The following is a 25,277-nucleotide window of genomic DNA, read 5'->3' as shown; positions in this document are numbered from 1 at the left end:
CTCACCTGAAAAACGTTCTCATTTATAGGGAATTTTTACCCCGGCTCTCGTTCCACTCAACCGCAGATTTTCCCAGCAGATTTCACCAACGATGAGTTTCATACACATGTGTAGGTTGAGAGTGAAGAAATCCTTTCTCTCATCTGAGTTGATGCCTTGCAGATTCACTCTAACAATATCCTGTTCTGCGTAACCCTTAAAATATCCAGCCGAAAATCTCCCCTCTGTATGTCTGGCCACATACCCTTCTCTATCCCTTCTACCAGTACTCGTTTTATTTGAATTTTTTTTTTACAAACGTAAAAAGCTTTTCGAATTTGTATCCTACACGAACGGAGAAAATACTTGCATGCATCCATAGTCCGATAAGCTTTTGAGGGAATTCACAAATCCAGGGTTTCACTACTTTTTTTTAGGGTTGAAATTTTTTTTTAACCATATTGGGGTGTGAGAGGAGTTGAAGTCCAATGCCATTCACGGTTTCGTGTTTGATTAAAAAGCATGTGTTCGGTGGTTTTTGATTGGGAATATTCTCTGATTCAATAACCCATGTCAAACAAAAAATAAACACAAACGATTGCAATGGAATAAGTAATTAAAATAATTGCATCAACTAAATGCACTGAACCTTCAAAACTTCCCACTAAATATCCTCAAATTAAATAAATATTTAATTTTTCACTCAAACTAAATAAATAACGAAATCACTCATTTACCCTTTAATTAACCTCCCCCGTTTAATGCACTCATGACTGCCTTTAATTTACCTTTATAGCTTGGGCTAAACCATTCACTTCAATCAATAGATCCCCCTGAAACTCAAAATAAATGCAAACAAATACCTCAGCCACCCTCACCACTCAAAAAGTTGTAGAAAAAAAAAATTTCGTATCCACTTTATCGTGAAAAACTTTTGAATCAACTAGCATGCTCTCCATCATTGGATTACCACATCCTAAAAAAATATATCATCCCTCTTGCCGGGCTTCTCCATCGTATACTTCATACATTTCACTCGGTAGATGTAGCTATAACGTATATATCGTTTATATCAGCGGAAACGTCCACGAAAAACGGATATTACAGTAGTCGTAGGTTTTGTATCTTTACGAGTGAGAATATGGTGTGGTGCTTCTAGTTTACCATTCGTCATGGAGACGAGAGTAACCGGTGTACCAACGAAACTTGGGCTGAAACTACTTGCCATACCCTTACCTATCCCCCATAGCCACCCAACCCCTTTAGCATCACATCCTTACTGGTTCACCAGCATCAGGCAGTACCTCTGCCATCGAATTATGACACTGCCTCGGGTGTTTATATCAGATATTCACTTGTAAGGAACCACCACGATGGCTTCCGGTATTCATGCGTCATTGCCAAGTTCGGCTCCTGGAAGGGTGGGGTCTTCCCTCCTCTCCTCCAGTGAATTTCTATGGTGAATGGAACTGTAAATGCTGAACCATTACTTGAGTCAGGGGTGTTAGCATCGCCTCTGGCAGTTGGTGACATCGGCTTTCAGAAATTCATGGACACGCGATTGTTGCTTGTGTTAATATCCTGGTGTTGATGATGAGGTGGTGGAAATCGTGATGAAGTGGATGGTGAGCTTGTTTGGGAAGTGGGTTGGGAGATTTCACGGAGAAGTTTTTTTGAGAATTGAATTTTTCAGAGTTCAAGGTGTGAATTGGAAGGGAGTTAGGAGAGGGGGTGGATGGATTGTTGATGTTTATAAGAGGTGTTCATTGTTTGGAAGGTGATAAATCCATCGAGTTAATCCATCTAATCAATTAATTTTTTTTACGGTTCGATTTTTGGCGGGACTGAGGTAGTTCTGGGGTAGGATCTGTAAGGGAAGTATTCTGGTGGGATAATTGGTCAGTGAAAATGATTTTAAAATTGAATGAGGGATTAAATGAGCGAAAATGAAAGTGAGGACATCATCTATTCTACTCATGAGATAAAATAATTCATTTCATTTCCAACAGTCAGGAGATTTTGAGATTTTTGAGTACAGATTAGAGTTTTTGTTGGAGAAGAACCATTTGCAATGTGAATAATTTCAAAGTTGACATCATCCATTCAAGAAAATCCATGAAATTTTGATATCCAGAAGGATGGATTTTCCAAGAGTTAGCTCTGTCGTGTTAGACTAAAGTGAAGTGCACTCGGGGGGGAGGGGGTTGGCTTAAGTCACTGATGGTATACCGCTTGTGTCGCACCCCCTCACGTTGTACATCGTGGTACGAAGTTACGGTGTCCCTTAATTATTCAATTAAATAAAGGAGTACAGAGACGGACTGTACGCCAGACCGGTGTCGGCTTGCTACGTTAATCACTGGTGTTTCAAGTCTTCTTGGAGGACTGAACAATTTCGTGACGCGCGTGACTCGTGTGGTGGGGGGGGGGGGAGGAGGAGTTTCTCCACTTTAACGCCACGACATACTCAGGCAAATCAAACGAGGACAGTATTCTCAGACGTCTTAATTTTGGCCGCATCAATAGTCTTTCTTTACTGATAATTTAACGAAATATCGTATATCTAATTTTTTCATTGGCCCCTTACCTTACACCCTATTGACCAATGCACCCTTACACCCTATTGACTAATGAGGAATTCGTCTTACGGATGAATTTGATTCATATTTCGAATGACTAACTTAATTCCTGTGCTGGGGTGCGTCATAGATAGAAAATTGAAATGAAAGTCATAAATTTGTTCACTGACAATTCTCTGTCTACCATTTTTTACCCCGTTATCACATTATTTTCTATGACATTTTTTAAATGAACACCGGTGACAGGTGTATTTATGCACTTTCCAAACGTACGTCTAAACTCCCCTGATTTTTCTATGATATACTGTTTTAATTCTCATATGCCCTGACGTGCCTCGGTAAAACATCTATTCCCTCTGGATTGATTTATCGTGACACCTGCCACATATGCAATACCGATCCTCAACTCAGTCACAATTTTCTCACCGCCTTCACCAGCTGCTTCACTTTTCTCTCATTTCTTCAGTGACTCTATGGATGCAGATGGTTGGGTGAGTGAGAAAAGTGTATGTTGAGAGGAAAGCCATATGACCAGCACCCCTACGACTTCATTTCCACCCGTTATGATCCAGCTGAAAGTTTAGATGTCAGCTATACACTCATCCCCTCACTGAGCATAATAGCTGGCGAGAGGTGAATGTATCGCCTGACGGGGAGGATTTTATTTAAATATTTCAATATTAACCCTAATCAATCAGGAAAACAACTGAATCATTGTTTTTTCCAAATTCCAATCTCTGAAATAGTATTCAGTATGAATTACGGAACAGTTATGTATTTTTTAACTGAACGTTCCATATTTATTGTCGGACATTTTGAATTTTTATCGAATATTGTTTTGACTGATAGATTATAAGACAGATAGGTAATTAAAAAAAAAAAATTCTCTTTGTGTGGGTCACTTGTTCGAGTTAATGGCAAAATATTCCCCACCCTGAAATAAGAAGTTATAAAATCAAAATCAGTCCGATGATTTTTCGATGTAATTTAATCTTTCAACAGTTATGTTTCTTCGGCTCTCCAATCTCCTCAATATCCAACATTTCACGTCCATTTCACTAGAGATTTGATCTGAAATGTCTATTATAACTTTAATATTAGTTTCAGGATATTACCTTACGGGTTTCGTATCAAATTCAAACAGCCAAATATTAGTATTTCATAACCAAACTACTAGACTGCGAGGAAATCATGTAAAATCACTTGTATGTCTTCAATATGTAAACGCTGAGTTTTTGTTGGATTGAACAAGTAACCACTGTTACATTATCCCATCCCTTTCCTCTCCATTCTTAGACAGCTTCCAATGTTCCCTTTTCATAATGAAACTCGATGTTTATTCAACAAACATAAATTGCCGTATACAAACGTTAACGACTTCCAATAGAAATAAATCCATTTGGAATAAAAAAACTTATTATTTTGCATGACCTGAATCTGTCAAATGTCAAGTGAATTCCGGCCAAATTCATCGTGTGCTTATCGTATTTATAGATAAGCTACGGTATCGATATCAGTTCCGAACTTTTGCCTCACATTTTCACTCTCAGAATCGGATGATTTAATGAATGACCACGCAACATTGTTACATTTTATTAAATATTCAGTTCTTAGAATTTACATCGTCATATATGCAACTGCCTGATGAACAAATTCCCGATAAGTTTGATAATAATCAGATTAAAAAATATTTTCTAACGGTCTCGTTCCACTTTAAATGTCTCCCGTTATCTCATCGCAACCGCCTCCCTTAATTTCTTCAAGCTCACTAACAGATAAATCCTTCGAACCTCCCGCCCGTACTAATCTCCCAGGTCTGTCATCGGGTAAAAAAAAAAACCATTGAAAAACTCATTTCAAAAGTCTAATTACTTCCCCCGAATGCGTCGTATTATTATTTTATCAGATCGGTGCATTTTAATCCGTCAGACGGCGTGGCCGTGACTTGATCGCAAAATTTGAATGATGATATTATCTCCCTTTTGTTCACCCTTACCGGTACGAAATCGTCAAAGGTCCCGTGTGTAAAATAGTCAAACAAAATTCGTCGTCCAGGACAACCGATGGTGGCACGGTAGTTGGGGGGTAGGGGGTGGAAAAAAACGAGGATTCAATCAGAGATTGGCCTGTTAACCCCTCCAGGGGATAAAAGTTATCTATCTACCCCTGGCTGTTTAAAGGGCTGGTGCTCTGAGCGTGCGAACCGACGGGGGTTGCGCCCGGCGGCTCACACGCAATCGGTTGGCGCCTCGTGGTACAAATGACTCTTTCCTATTTTCTCGATTCCTCTCTTGTCTCTCGTTTACACTGGAACTGAAAAAATATAGTCACTTTCATGTGCCATCGTTATTTCGAAACTTCGATTGCAATTTGATAGCGTACAATCACGGATGACGGCTGTTGTATTTTTTTTTTTTTTTTTTTTTTTTTTTTTTTTCGGAGGGTTATGTCAATGTTTTGATATCGATGTACATGTTTTTATGGAATGAAATGAGTGGACGAAGGGATGTATCCTACCCCAGAAATACTGAAGGGACATTTTAAAAATATTTTTCATAAAGTTCAAACGTATCATTTCATTTGAAGTGGTAAAAATAAAACTTCATCATTTGGTAAAACTTTACTTCAACGAATGAAAAATAAAATACATTGTATCATGGCTTAATTACCGCATCTCAAAGCTACTTGAAATAGAGTTAACAGGAAATCGTGAAAGCCGAAGAAGTATTCGTATTTTAATTAGTTCCGAGTGTTGTTTGATAAACGTGAAAATAAAAAGAAAGTTATGAGCTTGAAGAGGTTAAATACATGTTGGATCACATACAGCGAAATAATTACGGAAAATTTTGATTCACTCCTTTGCAAAAAGGTTGGTGTGCGGTAAAAAAAAAAAATTATAAAATTGCAAACAAATGGAAATCCACCAACTCCGGAGGGAGCGTTGGTTAACGGGTGTATTTCACTGTTCATGTGATGTGAAAAGCTGATTACAAATATTAACAACTTTAGAAAATACGAGTTGTGGTGTTGGTAGACTGGGTTGTGTTGTGAGAAGTCTCGGTTCATCTGGGGTATTTTTGACTACATCGTGAGCTGTGGTCCTTCACTCACCCGGCTATGTAATTCTGTCCATCCAGAAACTACGAAAACTACATTGAGGAAGATGATTTGTTTCCCCCCAAAGACATTGAATTTTGTGGAAATTTTATCAGTAAATTATTAGAGAAAAGAAATGACCATTTGAATTACTATTTCATGAAAAATTGTTCGAAAAAGTATTTATTCGCAAGCAATAAACTGTTCCTTGCCAACCGTGCGACTAACTCCACTCGATTTCTATAATATCGATCGCTGAATGAAGCCAGCTATACACAGAATTCCGCGAAAACTATTTAGACTGTCCCGGTTGGTGGAAATTCTCGGTATAGGGTTAGAATTGTTCAGCGATTGTGCGACGACATCTTTCCGTCGATTCTAAGTCGACTGGTCATTAGAAATGGCAACAATTCAACAAAAAATTGTGGTACTAGTTCAGGAAAACAGGGATCAGGTGATGGCCAGGAAAAAATTGCAGTTCTGGCACTGGAAATTTTATTGTTAATAATAAATTTACGTTCAGAGGTTTACTACGTGTTAAAATCTAATTTTTAAAAAAATTTCTGCTAATTTTTACCGATTTTTTTCGCTGCAGACGAACCGTAGAACGTGTGGGGGATTATTACAATGATTAAGCCAATCCAATTACGTGTCGTAGTCATTCATCAATGTTCCTTTTAATGGAATGTTGAAAATGAATCATGATTTATCGGAAAATGTCTAATTGTATCACTTGCTCCTATGACAATGAAATTTTTGTTAAAATTATGATCAGTGGAGTGTAAAAATAAATTTTTTTCATGAAACTGATCATCAACTGAAACTTTGATTGAATTGATTAATTCTATTGAAATCCATTAGATTCATTGAGTACTTGAGCTATTGAGCACTTGATTTATCGTCACCTTCCGTTTAATTCGTTGATACCTATTCACTCTCTGGCTTAAACAAGGGGAGTTGGATTAAACTTGTACAATTTCACCGAGAAGATTCAAGTGAAACAACGAAGATGGAGACAGATAAATGTATTAATGTACATGTGTACTGTACAGTGTGAAGCTCGGATTTGATATTAAGCCACCGCAGAGTGTTACTGTGCTTGCATTTAGGACTAAATATTCCAACGTAGGGGAGGAAAAGTTTTCAAGGAGTTGGTCCATAGTTGGGGTTGAAGAGGGGCTGCGATCACGGTGAACAAATTACTCGTTGAGTTGTTCATGGGGATGACGGGGGAGGAGAATTATTCACCGTAGTAGGAGTCAAAAATTTTCAGAATTTTCTGAAAACAATTTTGACTTTTCCAGGATTGCGTAGAAATTTTATAATTCGCGGAAAGGGATAAAGGTCCTGGCGAAATTACGGGAGGTTCGGTAAAGGAGCTTTTTAAGATCTGATGACAAAAATGAATGTTTATTTTTAGTTAAGGGTGGAATTGAAATAGTTGGGTTTTGTGGGTCAATTTCGGGTTCCATATATTAGTCCTTAAAATGGTCGGCTTGGGGAGCGATCTGACGTAAAAGGGGGGAGTGATCATCATGCGGTTATTTTTTCGAGATCAATAAAAGCTCCTTCACACGGAGAGATGGGCTGGAGTAAAATTAGTGGGTTCGCACATTGAGGAACGTTGGAATTACCTTTCGAGGGAAATGTATCCACAAGAGCGAGATTTCCAACTGCGGTAATTTTTTTTTTCGCCGAGAGGAGAGTAGATTTTTGTAAAAAATGGGGGATTGGAAACTGGAAAATTTTCACGGTATTCACTCATCACTTCATCCAACAATCAAAACCCAAAGAAATTTCTCCCATTTTTCCTCGAAATTCTCGAAAATTGGACTACCACGAAATAACCGGATACTATCAATCTCTCTAATGAATTTCATGTGGTGCACGGAAATCGAAAAGCCGCCCACGCAAACTCTGCGGTTGAACTTAGTGGTCTGTACTCGATATTCAAAATACAATTCACTATTTTACGCATTGAATGTCACGTAGCAAATCCCTCTTTTTTCATTCATCATTCATTGAACAGTACTTATAATGATTTCACAGTATTCAATCACAGTTATCCAGTCGAACGATTGAGTCTCGATTATTTCGAGTGTTCATAAGGTAGAATGAGGTTGAAAAATCCCACGTACAGGCCACATTATTTTGTTACTTTTCGCTATTGTTGGAGCTACAGGATTCGGATAATATGTGACCACCATAAATTAGAGTTTTATTGATTCTCCGACAAACGAGTCGGCAATGGGGTTCATAAAATGGTTTATTTGACAGGATCAATGAAATCGTTTCGAAAAGAATAGCTCATGTGAACACGAGCTTTATAGCTCTTCTTTATTGACAACTAATGGAGCTTCAATAATTGGACATGTTCCCTTGGAGTACCTCAAATAGTGACTAATATTAGTGGACATTGATGCACTTTTGTGACTCATTAAAACATTTTATTTTCACAAATGAAGTGCTCGTTGTTATATCGTAAAAACTATAAACAACCTTAGTCTGTTGACATTGTGATACTTTTCATGCAAAAAGTTATTACTCTTGCATGACGTTTATGGACGAAAATTGTGGTGTCCTCGTACTTCATAATTACAATATGGCGTTTGGTTTTTATCGTAAGCTCGTGTAGATGGAGATGCTTGATGATCGTCTCATTGTCTCGTCATGCGAGGGAGTATTGTTAATGTTGTAATTAAATCGTCGATGAACGGAAATGGTTGCACGGAGGGTAAACAGAGCTTTAAAGCTATTCTTTGAGGGTGCATGCAATGGATTATCCCGAGGGCGTGTTGATTAATATTGAACGATCAGTGGATATTGTGGAATATCGGACGAAACGTGTCTACGACACCAAGAAACTAATGAGTTCCATCAAAGTGAGTGAGAAACAACAATTTTGGTAGGTTCCGCGTGGACTTTGGGAGGAAAAGGGCCCACTTGGGAGGGTGGCCGTATATTTGGGGGTGTGTAGAATATTTTGAGAGGTCACATGTCTCGCTGGACAGAAAAATGGCCGAGTTATGGATCTTCAAAATTGAAAAACCAAAAAAAAAACTTGATGTGAGGGAAAATAAATTAAAAAAAAAATAAATAAATAAATGGGGGGAGGTTAAATCATCACCTCCATTACAAAATTTTGTGTGCATAATGCTTGTTAGAGTGTTTCTGGTGAAAGCGTTCCTCTGATTGACATGATACCGGCTGCTATTCATTCTCGTTGCCACGCTATCGCTCCCTCCAACGTCACTAGTCTGTATAAGATTTAATTAATTTTAAATAAAGGTTGGTAAGTTCAGGGATGAAGTGAAATAACGTGATAAGTGTTCTCCAAAAGTTGTTCCTTGCACATGAATTTTGGAAAATGAAAATAAGGTACCTGAATCTGGTTAATTTATTTTTCCCTCAATTAACAATTTTGAAAATTTGTTATTAAGGAGAATTTAACATCAGCTGGAAATATTAACACTTGGGTTCACTTCGGTGAATTATTATTCTTTGGATTATAATAAACCCTTGAATCCTCTCTCGCTTAATAATGACAAGTGGTTTAGCTATCATTAATGTGGGAAACTACTCAGCTGAAGCTGAGTGTTCGCAGTGGTACGACAAAGCGGAAGAGTAGGGCCCCTCGAGGCTCAGTCTGGTGTTAAAAAATCTCGGGATTTTCTCACCTTTGAAATTCACTAGAGTTGAAATAGTCAACGGCGTAATCTTAATTTCATAATTATTTAGTGAATTCACTGATAACTTAATTTCCTTTTACTTCATAAATATTGTCTCCTCAGTTTATGGATCATAATGAGAAGGTGAAGATGTTGATTGTTGATTTCTCTTTCTATCGTCATCTCTCAACTAATGTGTGCAATTAACTCCGTTAATTGCATCTTAAACATGTGGACTTTAGTCAGGTTGATCACATTAATAGTTCTCCAACTTTTCCTGATGTTTGGACTGTAAATTACCCACCCTCTGAGCTACAAGTCATCATCTTATTCCATTGGTGGTGGGTTAATCACCAGGTGCCTATTGTATCGTAACATTTTGAGGTTATGTCATCGGGATGGAGTTGAAATTTGCATGTAGTGGTTCATGTACCATAGCCACATACAGTGGGCCACCATAATGCTAAATGGATTTCCTTATTCAGGACATTAGGTCGAAGGGGTCATTCCGTTGACCATTGATTCAATCGTTTGCCGAGGTGGTGATCCTCGTAGAATGGGATAATTATCGCTTGTTAGTTCACTATAGTATCTGCATATGTAATCAATACTGATAGCAGGATGCTTCTGTGGTACTGAGTTGAGTATATGCTCGGTCATTCATGGCTGATCGGAGGGGCTGAGTGCTTATAACATTCCACGGGTATTACCATCTGGTGCCAATTTAATTAGTACTTTATTAAGAAAATGAACGGGGAAGAGGAAGTTGAAGGGTGCAAGTGAGAGCAATTTTAATGGGTTAGCAATTCGCGGAGCTGAATGGTGTCGTATTTTTCAATTAAATATTTCATTTACTGGAGAGTTATCACGGAGTGGAAAGTCCTCTCCGGTTTTTTATACTCATGACGTTTCCTTTTTGATATTCCACTGTGAAGATGGAAAATTGAAATGTCCCGGGGGAATCCAATCGCTCATTACGGCCCTGATGTTGTTTTGAATTTTTAGGGATAAGATATTCTTGATTTAAATATTTTTACCGCGTGCTATCAATAGGAGAAAGAGTTGTGGGGAGAAGTTGTCAGGATTCCAGTGTTTTTTGACGTGAAATGAGGAGCATGTCTCAGTCATAAATCCTTAAAATCCACCTCGTGGAACAGGAGTTGCATTTCTTGAGAGAAAGCTTGGTTACCCCCCGTACAAAACTCTCTCGTTCCATTAATGAATCTCATATTTTACGTTCCTCATTTTTGAGTTGAAAATTTTCGACCCCATTTGTATACCTTAATCCACAATGCACAGTACTAAGACACCTTATCCATTGTTTTTACCATCAAAGTTTAACATTTTCCAACGAAATTACAAGGGAAAAACGGTGAAACATGGTCTTGGCCCCGACGTCTAACGAACCCATTTTTCATACCCGCCCACTGTACTGTATCCTGAGGCCGTCGTGTTCTATCGTCCGTTGGCCTTCTTTAAAAGGACTCCTCTCCATTCTATAATCCCAAATATGAAATTCAGCCTCCAGGGCTGTCTCACTCCACCTCTACTTTCTGGAGTGCGATTTTTTCGGTGAATAAAAATGAGAAAATTTCTTTTTAATCACGTGACGTCGTGGTAATGAATGTGTGGATTTGAAATGAAATTTATTTATTTTTATTAAGACGGTTCATGCGAGGGATTTCACTCGGTGAATGTGACCCTACTGACGCCTAGAGGAGGTTAGGCGATGTTTCTGGTGAATTTGATTATGAATTTTGGTGGTATCCAGTACCTCAGTTGGTAGAAGTGCCTGGTGCGACACTGGGAGACCCGGGTTCGACTCCCGGCGCCGTAAAATTCGAAACTTCTTCTCTCTAATTCTAATTCTCTTCAAATTAGACGAAATAAAGGAGCAAAAAAAGGGAATCTTCCACGAACTGAAGGAAATCTAGAAAGTCATTTTCATATGTTCGAAATTTCTACCGGAATAGCTAATCACTAATGCACAATACACCCTATCTCTCCCATTTAACCAGTCTTGGGGTTCTGGCAGGTGGTGCCAGTTTCGGATTACATATCGTCTATCCTCCCACCCACCCCTCAACCATCTCACTCACTCAAACTCATACATGAATGTTGTATCCACGTACATACAATTACATACCAAAAATACTCACTCAGTGTGTACATGTACTTTACCTTCTCCAGTGTTCAAATACGTATATATTGTACATGTCTAACCAGTTGGCACGCCATGCGTTATGTTAAGAAGCGCAGTTAATTACGAAGATAATTTCGAGTCGTGTGTTTGCGTGCTGCACATAACGAGCTTCCGACTTCGGAGGCCTTTCTAACCCATGCAAAATCCAATGCCCTCTTAACTATTGGTGCCCTTACAACCCCTACCACCAAAACAATTCCATGATCAATGTTATCTTTTAGATTGGGTGAATCAAGTCTCGGGGGAGGAAGGGGCGGGATGGCCGGGGGATGAAGGGGGTGTAGTTCATAGTTGGGTTCATCGATACTCCGACTAATCAAACATGGCAGAGGAAATGATTAATTCATTAGTTGTTTTATTCGTAAAATAATTTAATTTATCGCTTCGTTAATTATATAATTTTAGTTCAGGAGAAGACGGTGAATTCATTGAGTCACTAATAGAATTATTATATGTAATTGTTCTTGTTGAATGATTAGCATGGGTCATTTAGTAAATTTTAATTTATTAAATTGTATTAAAAAATGGAGGGAATTGGAAAAAAAAATTGGGTCACTTCGTATGATAAATTTGATTGAAAATTGAGATATTGGAGTGAATATGAATCAGACATTGATGATAATAAGTGAATGAATAAGGTATGGATACACCGAGAAATGATGGAGGTTTTCGCGGAAGAGAATTGTTGGACTGACAGGGTTATATGGGGGCAACTTATGTGTTGCATTTGCGAGTATGTCTGGTTTGAAGTTAATAATTCAAAGTCTGCGGCCGCCGGGCAGTCTGCCGCCTGCAGTAGAGCTGTCCGCACATTGACTACTGTTGGATGCCCTCTCGCAGACCTCAATCACTGGCCGTCTGCTGACAGGATTCAATAATTAGTTGCGATTAGATCTGGGAAATGATTACGATTTATTCTGGGGGGGGGGGGGGGGGTAAATGCAACCCTCTTGTCATCTCACTTGACCGAAGATTAATCTCATTTCAGAGACGAAATGAAGATCTGAGATAAGAAAATTAATTTTTTTGTGAATTTAGTGAATCCACAGGGAGAGAAAAATCTGGGAAAAATTAATGTGTCGAGCGCTAGAATCGAGGTGCATTATATGTTAGCACAGTAATTTTTATTCGAATGATAACAATAAACAATAATTCCAGCCCTCAAAAATTGAAAAAATAATTAATTCAATTTTCTTTTCTTTCTTTTTCCAGGTGAGTGCGTAGACAATACCGAATGCTTAAACATCCGTAAGTCCCAAAAATCATAATTAAACACATTAACAAATTTTATTGCACTGCTTAAATACTTTTAACATCATAACCAGCATTGATGTCTCGCGAAAAAGTCTTTCATACAACAAATCATCCCTTCGCCAAGAACATAATCGTAAACTCTCTCCCCCATTCATTCCCCTCCACCGAAAGCGTGTCATGCAATTAAAAGTTTTATTGAACGACTATTACACTGAGATACACTTAACAAGGCTCGTTATTCTTCGGCAAAAAACTTAGATGTACAATATTTCGTTATATCACGTCGTTCTTTCACATTTTTTTTTTTACAAAAATTGTTTTTTTCTTTTTTACTGTTGCCACGTACTAGTATAAAATGTTGGAACATGAATGTTCAACTTCATATAAACGTATCGCCACATTGTTCACCGGCGGTTTGGTCAGTAGTATAACGATGAATATATTTTTGTATTTTTGTGTATCTCACACGTACTTCGACCGATATAACGATCTATTTCGTCAATTAAATTTTTTGCTGATACGTGTGAACCTTCTGTTCCACTGGAAAATTCTCCTGTTTCATAATTGTTTTTACCATCCATTCTTTTTTACCGTTACATATATTGTTTATCAATTTTTTGAAACAGCCATGAGACATAAATTTGAAATTTATTTGTGCTGAATGGAGTATATATTTTTAATTGATTTGTCCATTCAACTGCTGCCAATGAATTCATGTCCTGCGGTTTTACAGCCCTTTTCATGCGGGTTAAATTTTTTTTTCCCATTTTTTATTATTCCACGGTGAGAATTATTTTATAAAAATGATCCCAACATCCTAAATTTAATAATTTCGTTGCTGTGATATTGTTATCAAAAATTGATTGCTCTGCGCTATTATTTTGATATTATTGAAACAATTATTTTTATGGCTTTTCAATGCTAATGTTAGACTTTATCAGAGGAGACAGCTTCGATTTAAACGGAACTGTCGTGTGAAATAATTCTGGGGTGGGGGAAAAAAAATGAATAAATTTGGAAAATACCTGAATCCATCGGAATCAGTATTTCCATATTTCTCCACTGTGCGGTAAATTTGACACGTGAACGCCCATCGTGAAGCGAGGCTTATATGCGCCATTACAAGGTGGCATGCGACACTAATGTGAGTTTGCCTCCTGTATACTCATACCTGAATACAAGTGTGTCTATTCGTGCGGATAAGTGCTTGAGACAGACTGCAATTCACTTTTTACCATATTTCTTTGAATTTTATTTTTGTTGTGAATTCAATGATGGATTGAAGCAGATGTATCAAAGGATTCCCAATGATTGACCTATTCTACTTGACTAATAATTTTTTTCACACCCACAACTACAAAAAAAAAATATTCCAATGCACCTGATCTATATTTATCTGTGTGAACAGCAGTTGTTTATTTTCGTTCGATATTAATTAAGTAATTGATACGAACAAACAGGAAATATCGATCTGGCTAATGTAATTCGGTTGGAGTCAATGAAATCAGTTCTCAAAATGAAATTCAAACACTTCCTCCAATCAGGCTCTACCTCCCCCCTCCCCCCCCCTCCCGGCCACCTCTGAATTACTACATCAGATTAATTGCACCCAGAGGAGTCTCTTGCCGCCAGTCAAAGCCCTCGGATGTTCTCCAAAAGTATTACCATCTCTCTCTGCCATTTATGTCTCTCCCTCCCCCTCCCCCTTTCCTCCACCGCTCGCGCCCTATCTGAAACCACCGCTTGTATTCTCAAGTGCGAGTGGGTGTGACGATTGCGGGAGGATAAATGTGTCACGTAGGTACCGGTTGAAGTGCCAGATTGGTCAGCGATTTTTTTTTAGATGTCCCAGAGCCGTCTATCAAGGGACCGCTGGGCATCCTCCAGGCAATCATTATTGACACTCACAAAACAGAAAATTCGGGGGATTTAGTTCACGAAGTTGAGTCGAAGTTCTGTTCAAATTCTTCAATTTCAGAATTTAATTGATTTCTTGGATTCAAAATTTTTATTCTCATTCTCAAATTAAATTTTCTAGGTTCAGTTTGAATGTTTAAATATTATCAGGTAGTTATTAAGTAAATAATAGGCTCGTTATATCGCGAGAGTGGTAAAAATAATTTGCGGTGAATTTTTTAAAAGGGGATTACGAATAAAATATGGGAATTTGGCAGTTTGGGTTTTATTAGTGGGTTAGAATTTTCCACCGACTTTTCTCTTCACACATACATCTTCCAGGGAGCCCCCCATCCATCTCAGGTGAACCTTCTTGGCAAATTTTTTCTTCCTATTCAGCGTAAAAAAATGTTACAATTAAAAAATCTAGAGGAGCATAAAATACATCTGTGTCAGTCTGGGCGAATAGTGGGAAAAAAAAAATTTAGGGTGATTTGATCTATGTGGCTTAATACGGCCCATGAAATCCACCCGCGGGTGGATTTTATTCCCGAACTGGGAAATGTTGTGGGTGAGGCGGAGGGCGAAGCCGATAAAAGGTTCGCGTTGAAGTTAAATAGGTGCATAACGAGGGCGTCTGGCATTATGTAAATTCTTCGGCGTTCTTCATCCCTTGGTTGAATGAAAAAAAAAAAATGGAGAGGTTGGTCTTTTGTGTATCTTATCACACTCATGCTGGCCCTTCCACTCCGAATATCGCTGAATATCTCTCCCCAGGGGGACTCGGTGGTTTAGAGTGTGCAGAAGGTAGATTGAAAACGATAATATACATGAGGGGTATTTCAGGGGTGCGATTTTTCAGGGATTATTTTGGGGGTTTAGGGGGCCTACGGAGAGATGAATCCTCGTGAAAAGTGTCATGGAAATAATTATGAATTTTTTTTTCTTCAATTTCTTACATGAAACCCAATTTTATTTGAAAAATGTCAAATTTTCCATTTAAATGAATTAAAAACTTTCAAATTTTTTATTTAAATGTTTTCATCTTCTTAAACATTTTCTTCGTTATAAATAAACAATTAACATTGTCCGAGCATTTTATTGAATAGAAAAATACCCAGAGAACGAATATTTTCACCAATAATTATATTTCAATTAATATTCATATTAATGTTTTACCTCTTCATCCCTTCATTTAAAATCGTTTCAAGAGCTCTGATTATTCATCTTTGATGATCGTATGAGAGCAAAGGATTGAATAACGTTGAAAAAAAAAAATCGTTCATTTTTCATAATTATTTTCATTGACTGAACTTCACAAAAATTTCCATTTCAAAGGTAAAATACTCGACCCAAATTCCCATTCAATTTTCGATGGGGCTAGGGGGAAAACTGGTATTTAAATGTCTGTTAAATGCTAATAATTCCGGGGATATTTTTAATGTCAATAATAACGCAGTGGAGAACCTCCGGCATTTCCGCCAATAAACTTTCTTCAGACATTCCCTCGTGTTTTCCATGTTGTCTCACGGGTGTTATACAGCCTTCACTGATAACGATCAGCGGTGACGTTTCGCGTATAATCGTTTCTTCGAAAGACGAATGAAAAAAAAAAAAGAAAAAAACAACAACACAATAACGGTTGTGAAATAAAAATAAAAATATGGGTGCATTAAAACGAGAAGGGTTGAATGGCCCGTGGCACCTTCACGATCGCAATATATTGCAATATGATATTATGCACCACTCGGCCCCCACGAGTATGACAGGGTATTATCCCCACGCAGTTGCGAAATTTCCATATTGCGGCCAACGTAACATTACGCCAAATCGACCGCGTAATTATGAATTCTGAATTAAAGGAGACTCGGTGACCCACGTGGTCCGACAAACAATTGAATTCTTTAATTCTTCGGTATGTTATTTATTTATTTTTTATTATTGAAAAATTCCGTCCGATGATCTTCCGTGGGCGATGGTAAAGGACAAACCTCCGACATTTATTGAATTATTTTGCTATTGTCGGGCGAAAACATTTCTCGAAATACAATATTTACATCAATTCGCGAAAAAATACAATTTTCCTGTCAATGAAAAGATGAAGCTCTCCCAACTGAGTCTGCACACTACTATAAGAAAGTAACTACTCCACTTTTATCCATTTCTTTTTGATCTTTGAACCTGGCCAATGTTTTATGAACGACGGGAGGGAAATGCGCGGAGAAATTACATTTCCCAGAAAAATATACTACCACTAACAAACCCATCACGAAACACGTTGTTTACGAGATCTCGGGGAAACCGTGAGGTCTCTTGAAAAAAAAAAAAGGGAGGCAAAATTACAGAAATAAGTAAGAAGAAATAAAAAATTGCTGTAGTTCGTGCGCGCCTGCAATGATATGAAAAAAAGGAGAATGTCAGCAGCGACATTGCTGAAGGAAGAGTTTCAGAGGGTTGGGGAGGGAGGGTACAGAATGGAGAAACATTGAGCGCATGTTTTGTTTTTTTTTTTTCAAGTCCCAAGTTGGGGTTTACGAGACTTAATATCAGTGTTTCGACGATAATTTCCTCGAAAATCTAAGAAAAAAGGCAAAGAACTGAGCCGAGTGTGTGTCGATAAGGGAATAGGCTCACTCCCTGGAGTTCGTCGCATGTCGCTGCTAATAGCGATTGTCGTGCGATAAAAAGTAGTGTGAAATCCGTAGGTTGAGGAAAAAGTTGAACTAATAATTTTTCTGGTTTAGAATTATTTGGGGAGTCGAGATAAATAGAGAGTAAAAATTGTTTCGGTAGAAGAAAACAAATCTTCATCGTAATGAGTCGTGACAGGGTTTTTTTTTGGTATTAAACCATCACATCTTGATGAATTAGCAATAATTCATGAATTTTCTAAGAGTCTCTTGTGAGTAAGACGAAAATTTTCCCAACATTGTCAGTGAGAAATGGCTCGTCCTGGGCCACAAAATACGTCGCTGTCGGTTTCTCCTCTCCTCGATTCGCAAGCGTCGATCCGGAAATTCATTTTCAACTATAATTCATCTCCCACCTCCAAACACGTAGTCTCATTCATAATTCACTATTTGCTGCCGCTGTGATATTCCTACTAATTGAACATTTGACACTTTGATTAATTATCACGATTACAACGGTGATCCAGAAAATATGAGTCGTCTTTTTTTATCGGTACGAAGGGGCAAAAATAATCAAATAATTTAATAGAATTGTCGCTGGGTATTTTCCTCCGCAGATAATCAATTTTCAGTGGTTCACCGTCACCAAAAATACCTCAATTTTTCGTTTCCAAATATATTTCAGCCGCATCAAAAAAATATTAACAAAATTTCTTAAGAATATTCTCACGAATTTTCCAAATATTTCTGAACGATAATTTCACGATTCAGATATTTTACGGGAGTACTCAGACATAAAACTGTCAATTAGCATTGACAACCTCTTGAATCCTCATTTAATCATTTGAAAATTCACAAAAGAAAATTATGAAACATAAAGTAGGTGAAAATTACTCACTGAGAATTCTCCAGGTATTTCAGTGAATCATCAAAAAGCTCGAAATGAGAGGAAAGACGAGTGTGAAATGTATCCACATATCCAGCTATTTCCCTGAAGCAAGGGCCTTCATTCTCAACTCGACCCTTCGAAAACTCAAAGGCAGAAGAGAAATGTTCAGAAGTATAAATTCTATTATGTTCATTCAAAAGGGACCTCTTTGTCCTACACACTCCATTGTCCTCCGTTTGAATTTATATTCATACCCGCTGGAAGATATTTTCCTTCAAAGGATCTTTCATGTTGATTTCCGATGTACTACATCTACGGATATCCAGTATTCCACTGTTTTCAATCAATTCATTTGCTGCCTCCCATTTTTCAAAATTTAATATTAAATTTAATTCCTTTCAGTGAACATCATTATTTGGATTCCAATGGAGCCTTCAATTTTCCATAAACAATACTGACGATCATTCCTTCTTTGTTTCCGTCAAATATCACTTATCAATGATCGATACACGACACCGTAAAATGTCATTTGGTGATTTGTTCAGTGAATTTTGTGGGATTCATTAAATTTTCATTATCAGCTGTCAGGGGAATCCGCCAAATGACCCACAAGGGACTGGCTATTTCTACTCGACGAATCGTCTCGTAACGAGTGAAAGCAACTAACGAGCAATGCGTTGAGTTACACAACGTCCAAGATGACTCGTGTCTTCATTATTTTTATTGATTGACACTGATTGCAAACCGACAGCGACAATTCCCGGATAGACAGATAAAGCAACGCGGAAGTCATGTCCATTATTTTTTATTTCAATTGTGACTCGAGGATGTTCTGATTTGATTACACTGGAATTAATTTTGAAGGGTTGTGGAATAATTAAAGCTGAAGGAATTGATTGAATGCTTGTTGGGGAGTAAATGCTGGAAGCGAATTAATGGCAGCAATTAACGTCTGAAATGGCGAGAAAAATTTATCCGGTGGAAAAAAGCGCGGGAATTATTTCAAATGATTTTCCATGCAATAACACGGGATCATACGGATAATAATTATTAGCGTTTAATTAGGGGTGTGAGGGGGTGGTGGAAGATGTGGGTAAGAGGACCCTGAGAGAATTGTGAAAAGGGTGATGGGGGAAATGATGAAAATTTCGGTTTTAAAAATTTGGATAAATTAAATTTTAAAAAATGACAGGAAATTGTGATCAGACAATTTGTAAAATAGAGGTATCATCCAGATAATCTTCAGTCGAAATAATGTTCACTCATAAATCCCCCAATAATTTCACCCCTCAGTACCCCTATAGCGAAATAGAACGATGAATACAAGCGCAAATCCGGGGGAAAAAAATAACAAATTTCCCATTTTCAGCGAGAAAAGGCAAACAGGAAATAAATTTCTATGCATTACAGCGTTGAAATGAGTTATAGCAACAATAATAAGCCTTTTTTTTCCCTCGTTGTACTACCCTACATATGCAAATTAAAATAGCCGTGTGAATCGAGACGGTTGGGTAGGTGGAGCCACGTGTATTTTCCAGCTCGACGGCGAGTACTAGTTGGGTACCATCCACTTCATCATTTAGGACCATCTCCCTCGTGGATTTTACCCCCATAGCGCCACGCTTGGCTAACCGAATCGCTGCTCAGGGGAAAAGAAAAGTTTAGACTCAGTGATGGGGTGGAAAATGCATCATTTTACGGGTATAACCGCATCTTTTTCTTCGGGGAGTTGGGGTGGAACGGATTTTCGGGGTTTGGTTGTTTACACGGAGCTAAATTTTGGGTGAAAATTGAAGATTTAGAGGGCCACAGGTGGGGTGAAATGACAATCAACCACTGTTTAATTTTTGGGATGAAACTAAGCTTCATCCCTCGTTGCACCCCCTGGAAATCTAATTTTTACCCAAAATTTATTTCCGAGGGGATGATGAGGCGGTTTTGCGAGGATTATTGAGGATACGGGGGAGGTTTTGACGGATATTCGGGGACAATATCACCCGAAAGTTCAAGCACAAAAACAAGTTGACCTTTCCCACCCCTTTGCAGGTATTTATTTAGAAAAAAAAGACTGAATAAAATTATAATTCAGTGACTCGTGTTCGAACCCCAAAACTTTTTCGAAAAATCGAAGGCTCGGGGAAGAAATTTTTGCCCTCTCCCCTATTTTCGGAGACAAATATTTGCAATTACCTTCTCACTTTTGAGCTATGACACCCTCATCACTACAGGGTGTGGTTGATCATTAAACATATCCTGTTGTAGTTGACGAGTTCTGATTAAACTCTCTTAATGCAACCCCTGGACTTGGCTACTCCACATTGCCAACTCTCTCCCGTTGTACACTCGAGTTTTCATACACAACTACAAATGGTTGTAAACTTTAATTGTGACGTGTACATACCCGATGTACTGGACTCCTGTAATAGGGGCAAAGGGGATCGTTAAAGTTATTAAAGTCAAAATACTCGGAATTCACACGCGAGTTGGGTATGAAGTTACCGAGGTAGAGTAATCAAAATTTTTGACAAATATCTTCATCAAGAAAATTATTACAAATTGCATTATTTTTCGTCTATAATAAATTCGTAATAAATTTGAATTTACTATTCTCCAATTTTTTTTACGAACGCAGAAATAAGTTAGGTAATTTTCCGTGAATTTGACATTGTTTTGCTGAATAATTGAAAAAAATATGGAAAAATTTCCATTTTGCAAATTTATCCGGGAGAAATAAATTCCGTCAACGATTTTCACCGCAACTCTCATTCTCTTCAATACCACAACTGAAGATCCCTCACCGTTGTCGTAAAAAAATCATAAAAATTCAAATATTCCCTTAACTTTAAAACCGACCATTTTCTCCTGGTCTTTTCACCATTTCCGTTATTTCTCGTTCACTAGACCATTGTTCGTTGAGTCACGAACCATAATACGACATATACAATACTGGTAGGATGGTTGGAGGGTACCACTCCATCTCACTGTGCCAATACAAAATTTTCGGATACACGTGAGCTTTAAATGCAGATGAAGGTACCACTGGGTTTCCACCCCAGATTTAAATCACCAACGTTGCAAAATGTAACGCGTATGTATAACATAGTGGTTTTTCATGGATAAACCCGTAAATCGTCGTGCAGAAATACCGAGTCACCCCGTCGTGTGATGCAACGAGTAATTTTGGCCGATAAAAAGCAGGAAAAAAAATTGAAAAAAAAAATATACTGCGGTGTGGGGTGTAACTGGGTTTTAGGCGAGTGCTGGAGGGGGTGGTGGTTTTTACGATACAAGACTGACCACGGGGTCTCATTAGGGTGGGGGTGGAGTGTAGTCTGTACTTAGTTCGACCCTTTCGTGGAGGTTTACGTGCATTTTCGGGGCTTCTTTCATTTATTTATAGATTAAACGAGCTTCGACTTCGCAGGGGTTGATGGCTTTCGATGAAAATCACGAAATTTTCGGCTTTTTTTATTTATTTTTTTTCATATCAGATTTTTCATGGTACAGTAATTCTCAGGTTCATCGCCGAATAAATTATGAAGAGGGGAATTTTCAATAACAATTTTCGTATGAGTACTGCAAACAATCGCAATCCTTCAGTTGTAAATTATTTGCAATAGTATTTTTTTTTTTATTGAGCTCGATTCCAACTAACGGCGCATTGTTTCGTCACAGAATAATAGAATTGACCGCATAATTTCCGAATTTGTTTCTGTATTCAGTCCGTGATTTTCTATTTTTCCTTAATTTATTTACTCCATTGTTTCGTTTGCTGGTCCGAACCCAATCAGGATGCGCACACGTTTTTCGAGAACAATAGTAACAAATGAATGTGGGAAAAAACGAAGCGCACGGGATCATTGACAATGAGATTTCCACTGGGCTCAGCAATTTTCATCGAATATCCGGATTATTTCGTTGGTTTCGTATTAATATCTCTCACTGTTACTACGTTTAACCCGCGTCGAAAAGTCTTTTCGATTACTGGTGAATTGCATATGTGACATAATTAAAATGATAATAATTTTCATATTTTATTTTCACTTTTTTAAAAATAAAAATCTAAGGGTGAGGGTGAACTGGACGGAATAGATCGGTAACAATAATTGTTACATTATTTTTTGTAGCAGATAAGTTCATATGTTATCAGTATACATATATCCTCACAATTGAAATGTCCGTGTTCTTTAGTGGTAATAAAAAAATTTCTCTTTGGCGAACGTATTTCTGCCCCATCGACGGCACTAATGGCATGAGTAGAATTATTAATGCTTCAGGAACTTCTCCACCAGTTCAATAATACCAAGTGGTTGAGTAAAACTGAAGAAAAAATTTCCCTGGAAAAGAAAAAGGTTCATAATTTTTTTTGAATAATATTTCATCGATAAAGTCTCCCTAAAATGTTCGGAAGAAACCGAAATATTTTGCCATTTAACATGAAATAAATTCAAATCAACAATTACATTGACTCCGGGAACTAATTCGGGTTAACAATTTTTACGTATCGCTAAAAAAAAAAAAATTTATTCGCCTTTGAAAAAAAAATGATACAGTAAAATTCGTCGTTGAAAGTGCTGAGAGAATCGCCCAAAGCCATTTACGAGAACTCGAATATTCGCTGATGGAATTAAAGATGTGTGATGCATTTTGATTGACATACACACATACCGAGCGCTCGAATATTGCATCCTGCTTGAACAAAGGTACCAACATTGCCACTAGAAAATAAAAATCGATTACTCCAGTAAATAGCACTCTATGATTTTTCCGATACTAGAGTTTTTTTTATTTCTATTTTCGGGAACGATTGCAAATTGCCTTTGACCCAATTTCCCAAATAAATTGGAGTTTTTTTAATACTGATATGAGGAGGGGGTGTGTGTGTGGCCCTCAGTGATATTGTCATCAAATTAATGAATCAATTTTTACTAAATTTTGCGTAATCGAGTGCTTATAGGCGTTCGATAACAACTTTAAACCAATTGACCACTTCGCTACTGAATTAATATCTCGATTAATATTAATTTGGTGGCTCGAGTGAACCCACCCTTAGCGAGGACCTCTATTCTAGATCAATTCATGTCTGAAATTACGTACATTGTTTAGTTCGAAATACAAACTTTCCCATGGACCTCTTGTTTCTCCCAACTTTAACAATAATTCAGAATAATTAATGTCTTCAGAAATTCGCTCTTTTGATGTATTTTCACTTTGCAAAATGCGACGAACGGAGGGGTATCAAACAGGGGAGTAATTCTATTGAAAATGGATGAACATTTCCCTTCATTTGACAAATCATTCAAGCAATTCTAGCTCGAAGGCAGAATCAATCGTTCGATGTGTATCAACTGTTTATAGGAAATACGTGAAATGTATTCACTGGTAGTTACAATCTAAATGAACACTGAAAATTCCCGGAAATCCATTGGCATCGTATGATAATTGATTTTGGTGGAGTGTATTTGTCATCGAATGAACGAACTGAACATCACATTCTCAAAATTATGAATGTACTATTTCAGAACCTGCGATATGGGATTTTTAATTAATGAATATTAGTTCTCTCGTCTCGTAAAAATAGAAAAAAAAAAATGAATGAATTCATTTAATGAGAGAATTACTGGGTAAATCGGGAGGACATATTGCGGATAAATTGGACAGTATTAACCTGAAAAGTCTATAATTCTCCAGTTTCAATTTTAGCTGGCGCCCTATTTAGTTATTTACAATGTGATACCGAGCGTCTGGTTACAATATTTTTTACCGCGTCCCAGGAAAGTCAGACAAGAGAATGGCCGGCACCAGACACTAACTATCCAATTAAGTAGCATTCCAAGTTATTAGATTTTCCACCACCACCATCTTAGATGGTCTCAACTCTATATTTTATCCAAGATAAAGCCGCCCTTGTACAGCTCAACGGGGTTGAAGCTGTTCGCGTTTCGAGTGTGTGCATTTTGTGCGTAAAGCTAGAAAAATAGGGTGGGGTAGAGCTACTCGAGGATTGCATTTCTAGGGTGAAATCGTGGAAAATGTTTTACCTTGCTAACTGAAGTTTCAACAGAACAGAACAGCAAGTCTCAACCAGCTGGGATTACGAGGTACTTTCACCCTTAGTCTGAGATTTTTCCCCTTTTTTGTAAAAAAAAAAAAACAAAGAATTCATTAGACGCGGCCTGATCGGCTGGCAGATTTTCCTCGGGGGGTAATTGGCCACTTCTGCGGTTACCGGGGAGTTTGTATTAAAATCCTCCACGTCAGGGGGATGAAAGTCATTTGTTTTGAGGGTAATGATGGCAATTGAGTGAAATTTCATTTTTGAATGAAAAAACTTGTGGTTTATTGAGGTAACAGTTGCCTTAGTTACAAAAATTGAAAGAAAATTCGGGAACAATTGAAAATTCGTTTTTTTTTTTTTGGAGCGACCAAATTTTACTGAATTTTTTTATCCCTCATGTTTTATAAATATTGTTGGTCTAGGGTAGGAGTTAAATTTCACTCACTGGGGCTCGAATTTTCCATAACCCCATTTTGAAATTTTCTATTATATTAGAAGTTATGAATTTTTGAAAATTCATGGATGGCAGTGAAAAGATCTCGTCAGTTGACATATTACGAGAATACCAAGTGCATTAGAGGGGGCCTTGGGCACACAGTGAGAGCAAGCAAAACACTTGATTATGACTCGAGTATATATATGTATATATATAAACTGTGTGTGCGCCCCAGGCAGCTTGCAGTGGTTTGAGAGCCCTCACTCATCATGGAACCGTAATAACAACCAACTTCGCGCTCTTTCTCTCTCTCACTCCACCCGGGGTCTGTTCCCCTTCCTTCATCGCCTATCATCCATCTTTATGCACATCTAGATTGAAAACGCGGCTGTAAAACGGAGATATTGTGGAACCGAATCAACCGGCATTTTCCATTTTCAAAAGATACGGAGATAATTTTTTTCTACAAATCATCCCACCGTACTGGGAAAATTTATAACTAATTGAGAAAATTTTCGTGGTTTAATGCTAGAAAATGTCGGTGAATATGTTCTTGAATGTTGAGGACAGTGGTAGGAAAATTTAGATA

At 37.7% G+C, this 25,277-nt stretch overlaps 1 protein-coding gene across 2 annotated transcripts in view; it reads left to right on the top strand.

The window, feature by feature from the left end:
* The window catches only part of LOC135169334 (opioid-binding protein/cell adhesion molecule homolog), a 97,309-nt gene that overhangs the window by 32,504 nt on the left and 39,528 nt on the right, over positions 1 to 25,277 (top strand). The window contains exon 2 of one of the 2 annotated variants that reach the window (XM_064134240.1): positions 12,738 to 12,773. The exons of the other annotated variant lie outside the window; for it this stretch is intronic. Coding sequence (XP_063990310.1) covers positions 12,738 to 12,773 — 36 coding nt within the window. The remainder of the gene's footprint in view (positions 1 to 12,737; positions 12,774 to 25,277) is intronic. 2 annotated transcript variants of the gene reach the window in all.

Source organism: Diachasmimorpha longicaudata, chromosome 14 (genome assembly GCF_034640455.1).
Source record: "Diachasmimorpha longicaudata isolate KC_UGA_2023 chromosome 14, iyDiaLong2, whole genome shotgun sequence".
NCBI classification, from domain to species: Eukaryota; Metazoa; Arthropoda; class Insecta; order Hymenoptera; family Braconidae; genus Diachasmimorpha; species Diachasmimorpha longicaudata.
This window is presented reverse-complemented; position numbering and strand designations above follow the sequence as displayed.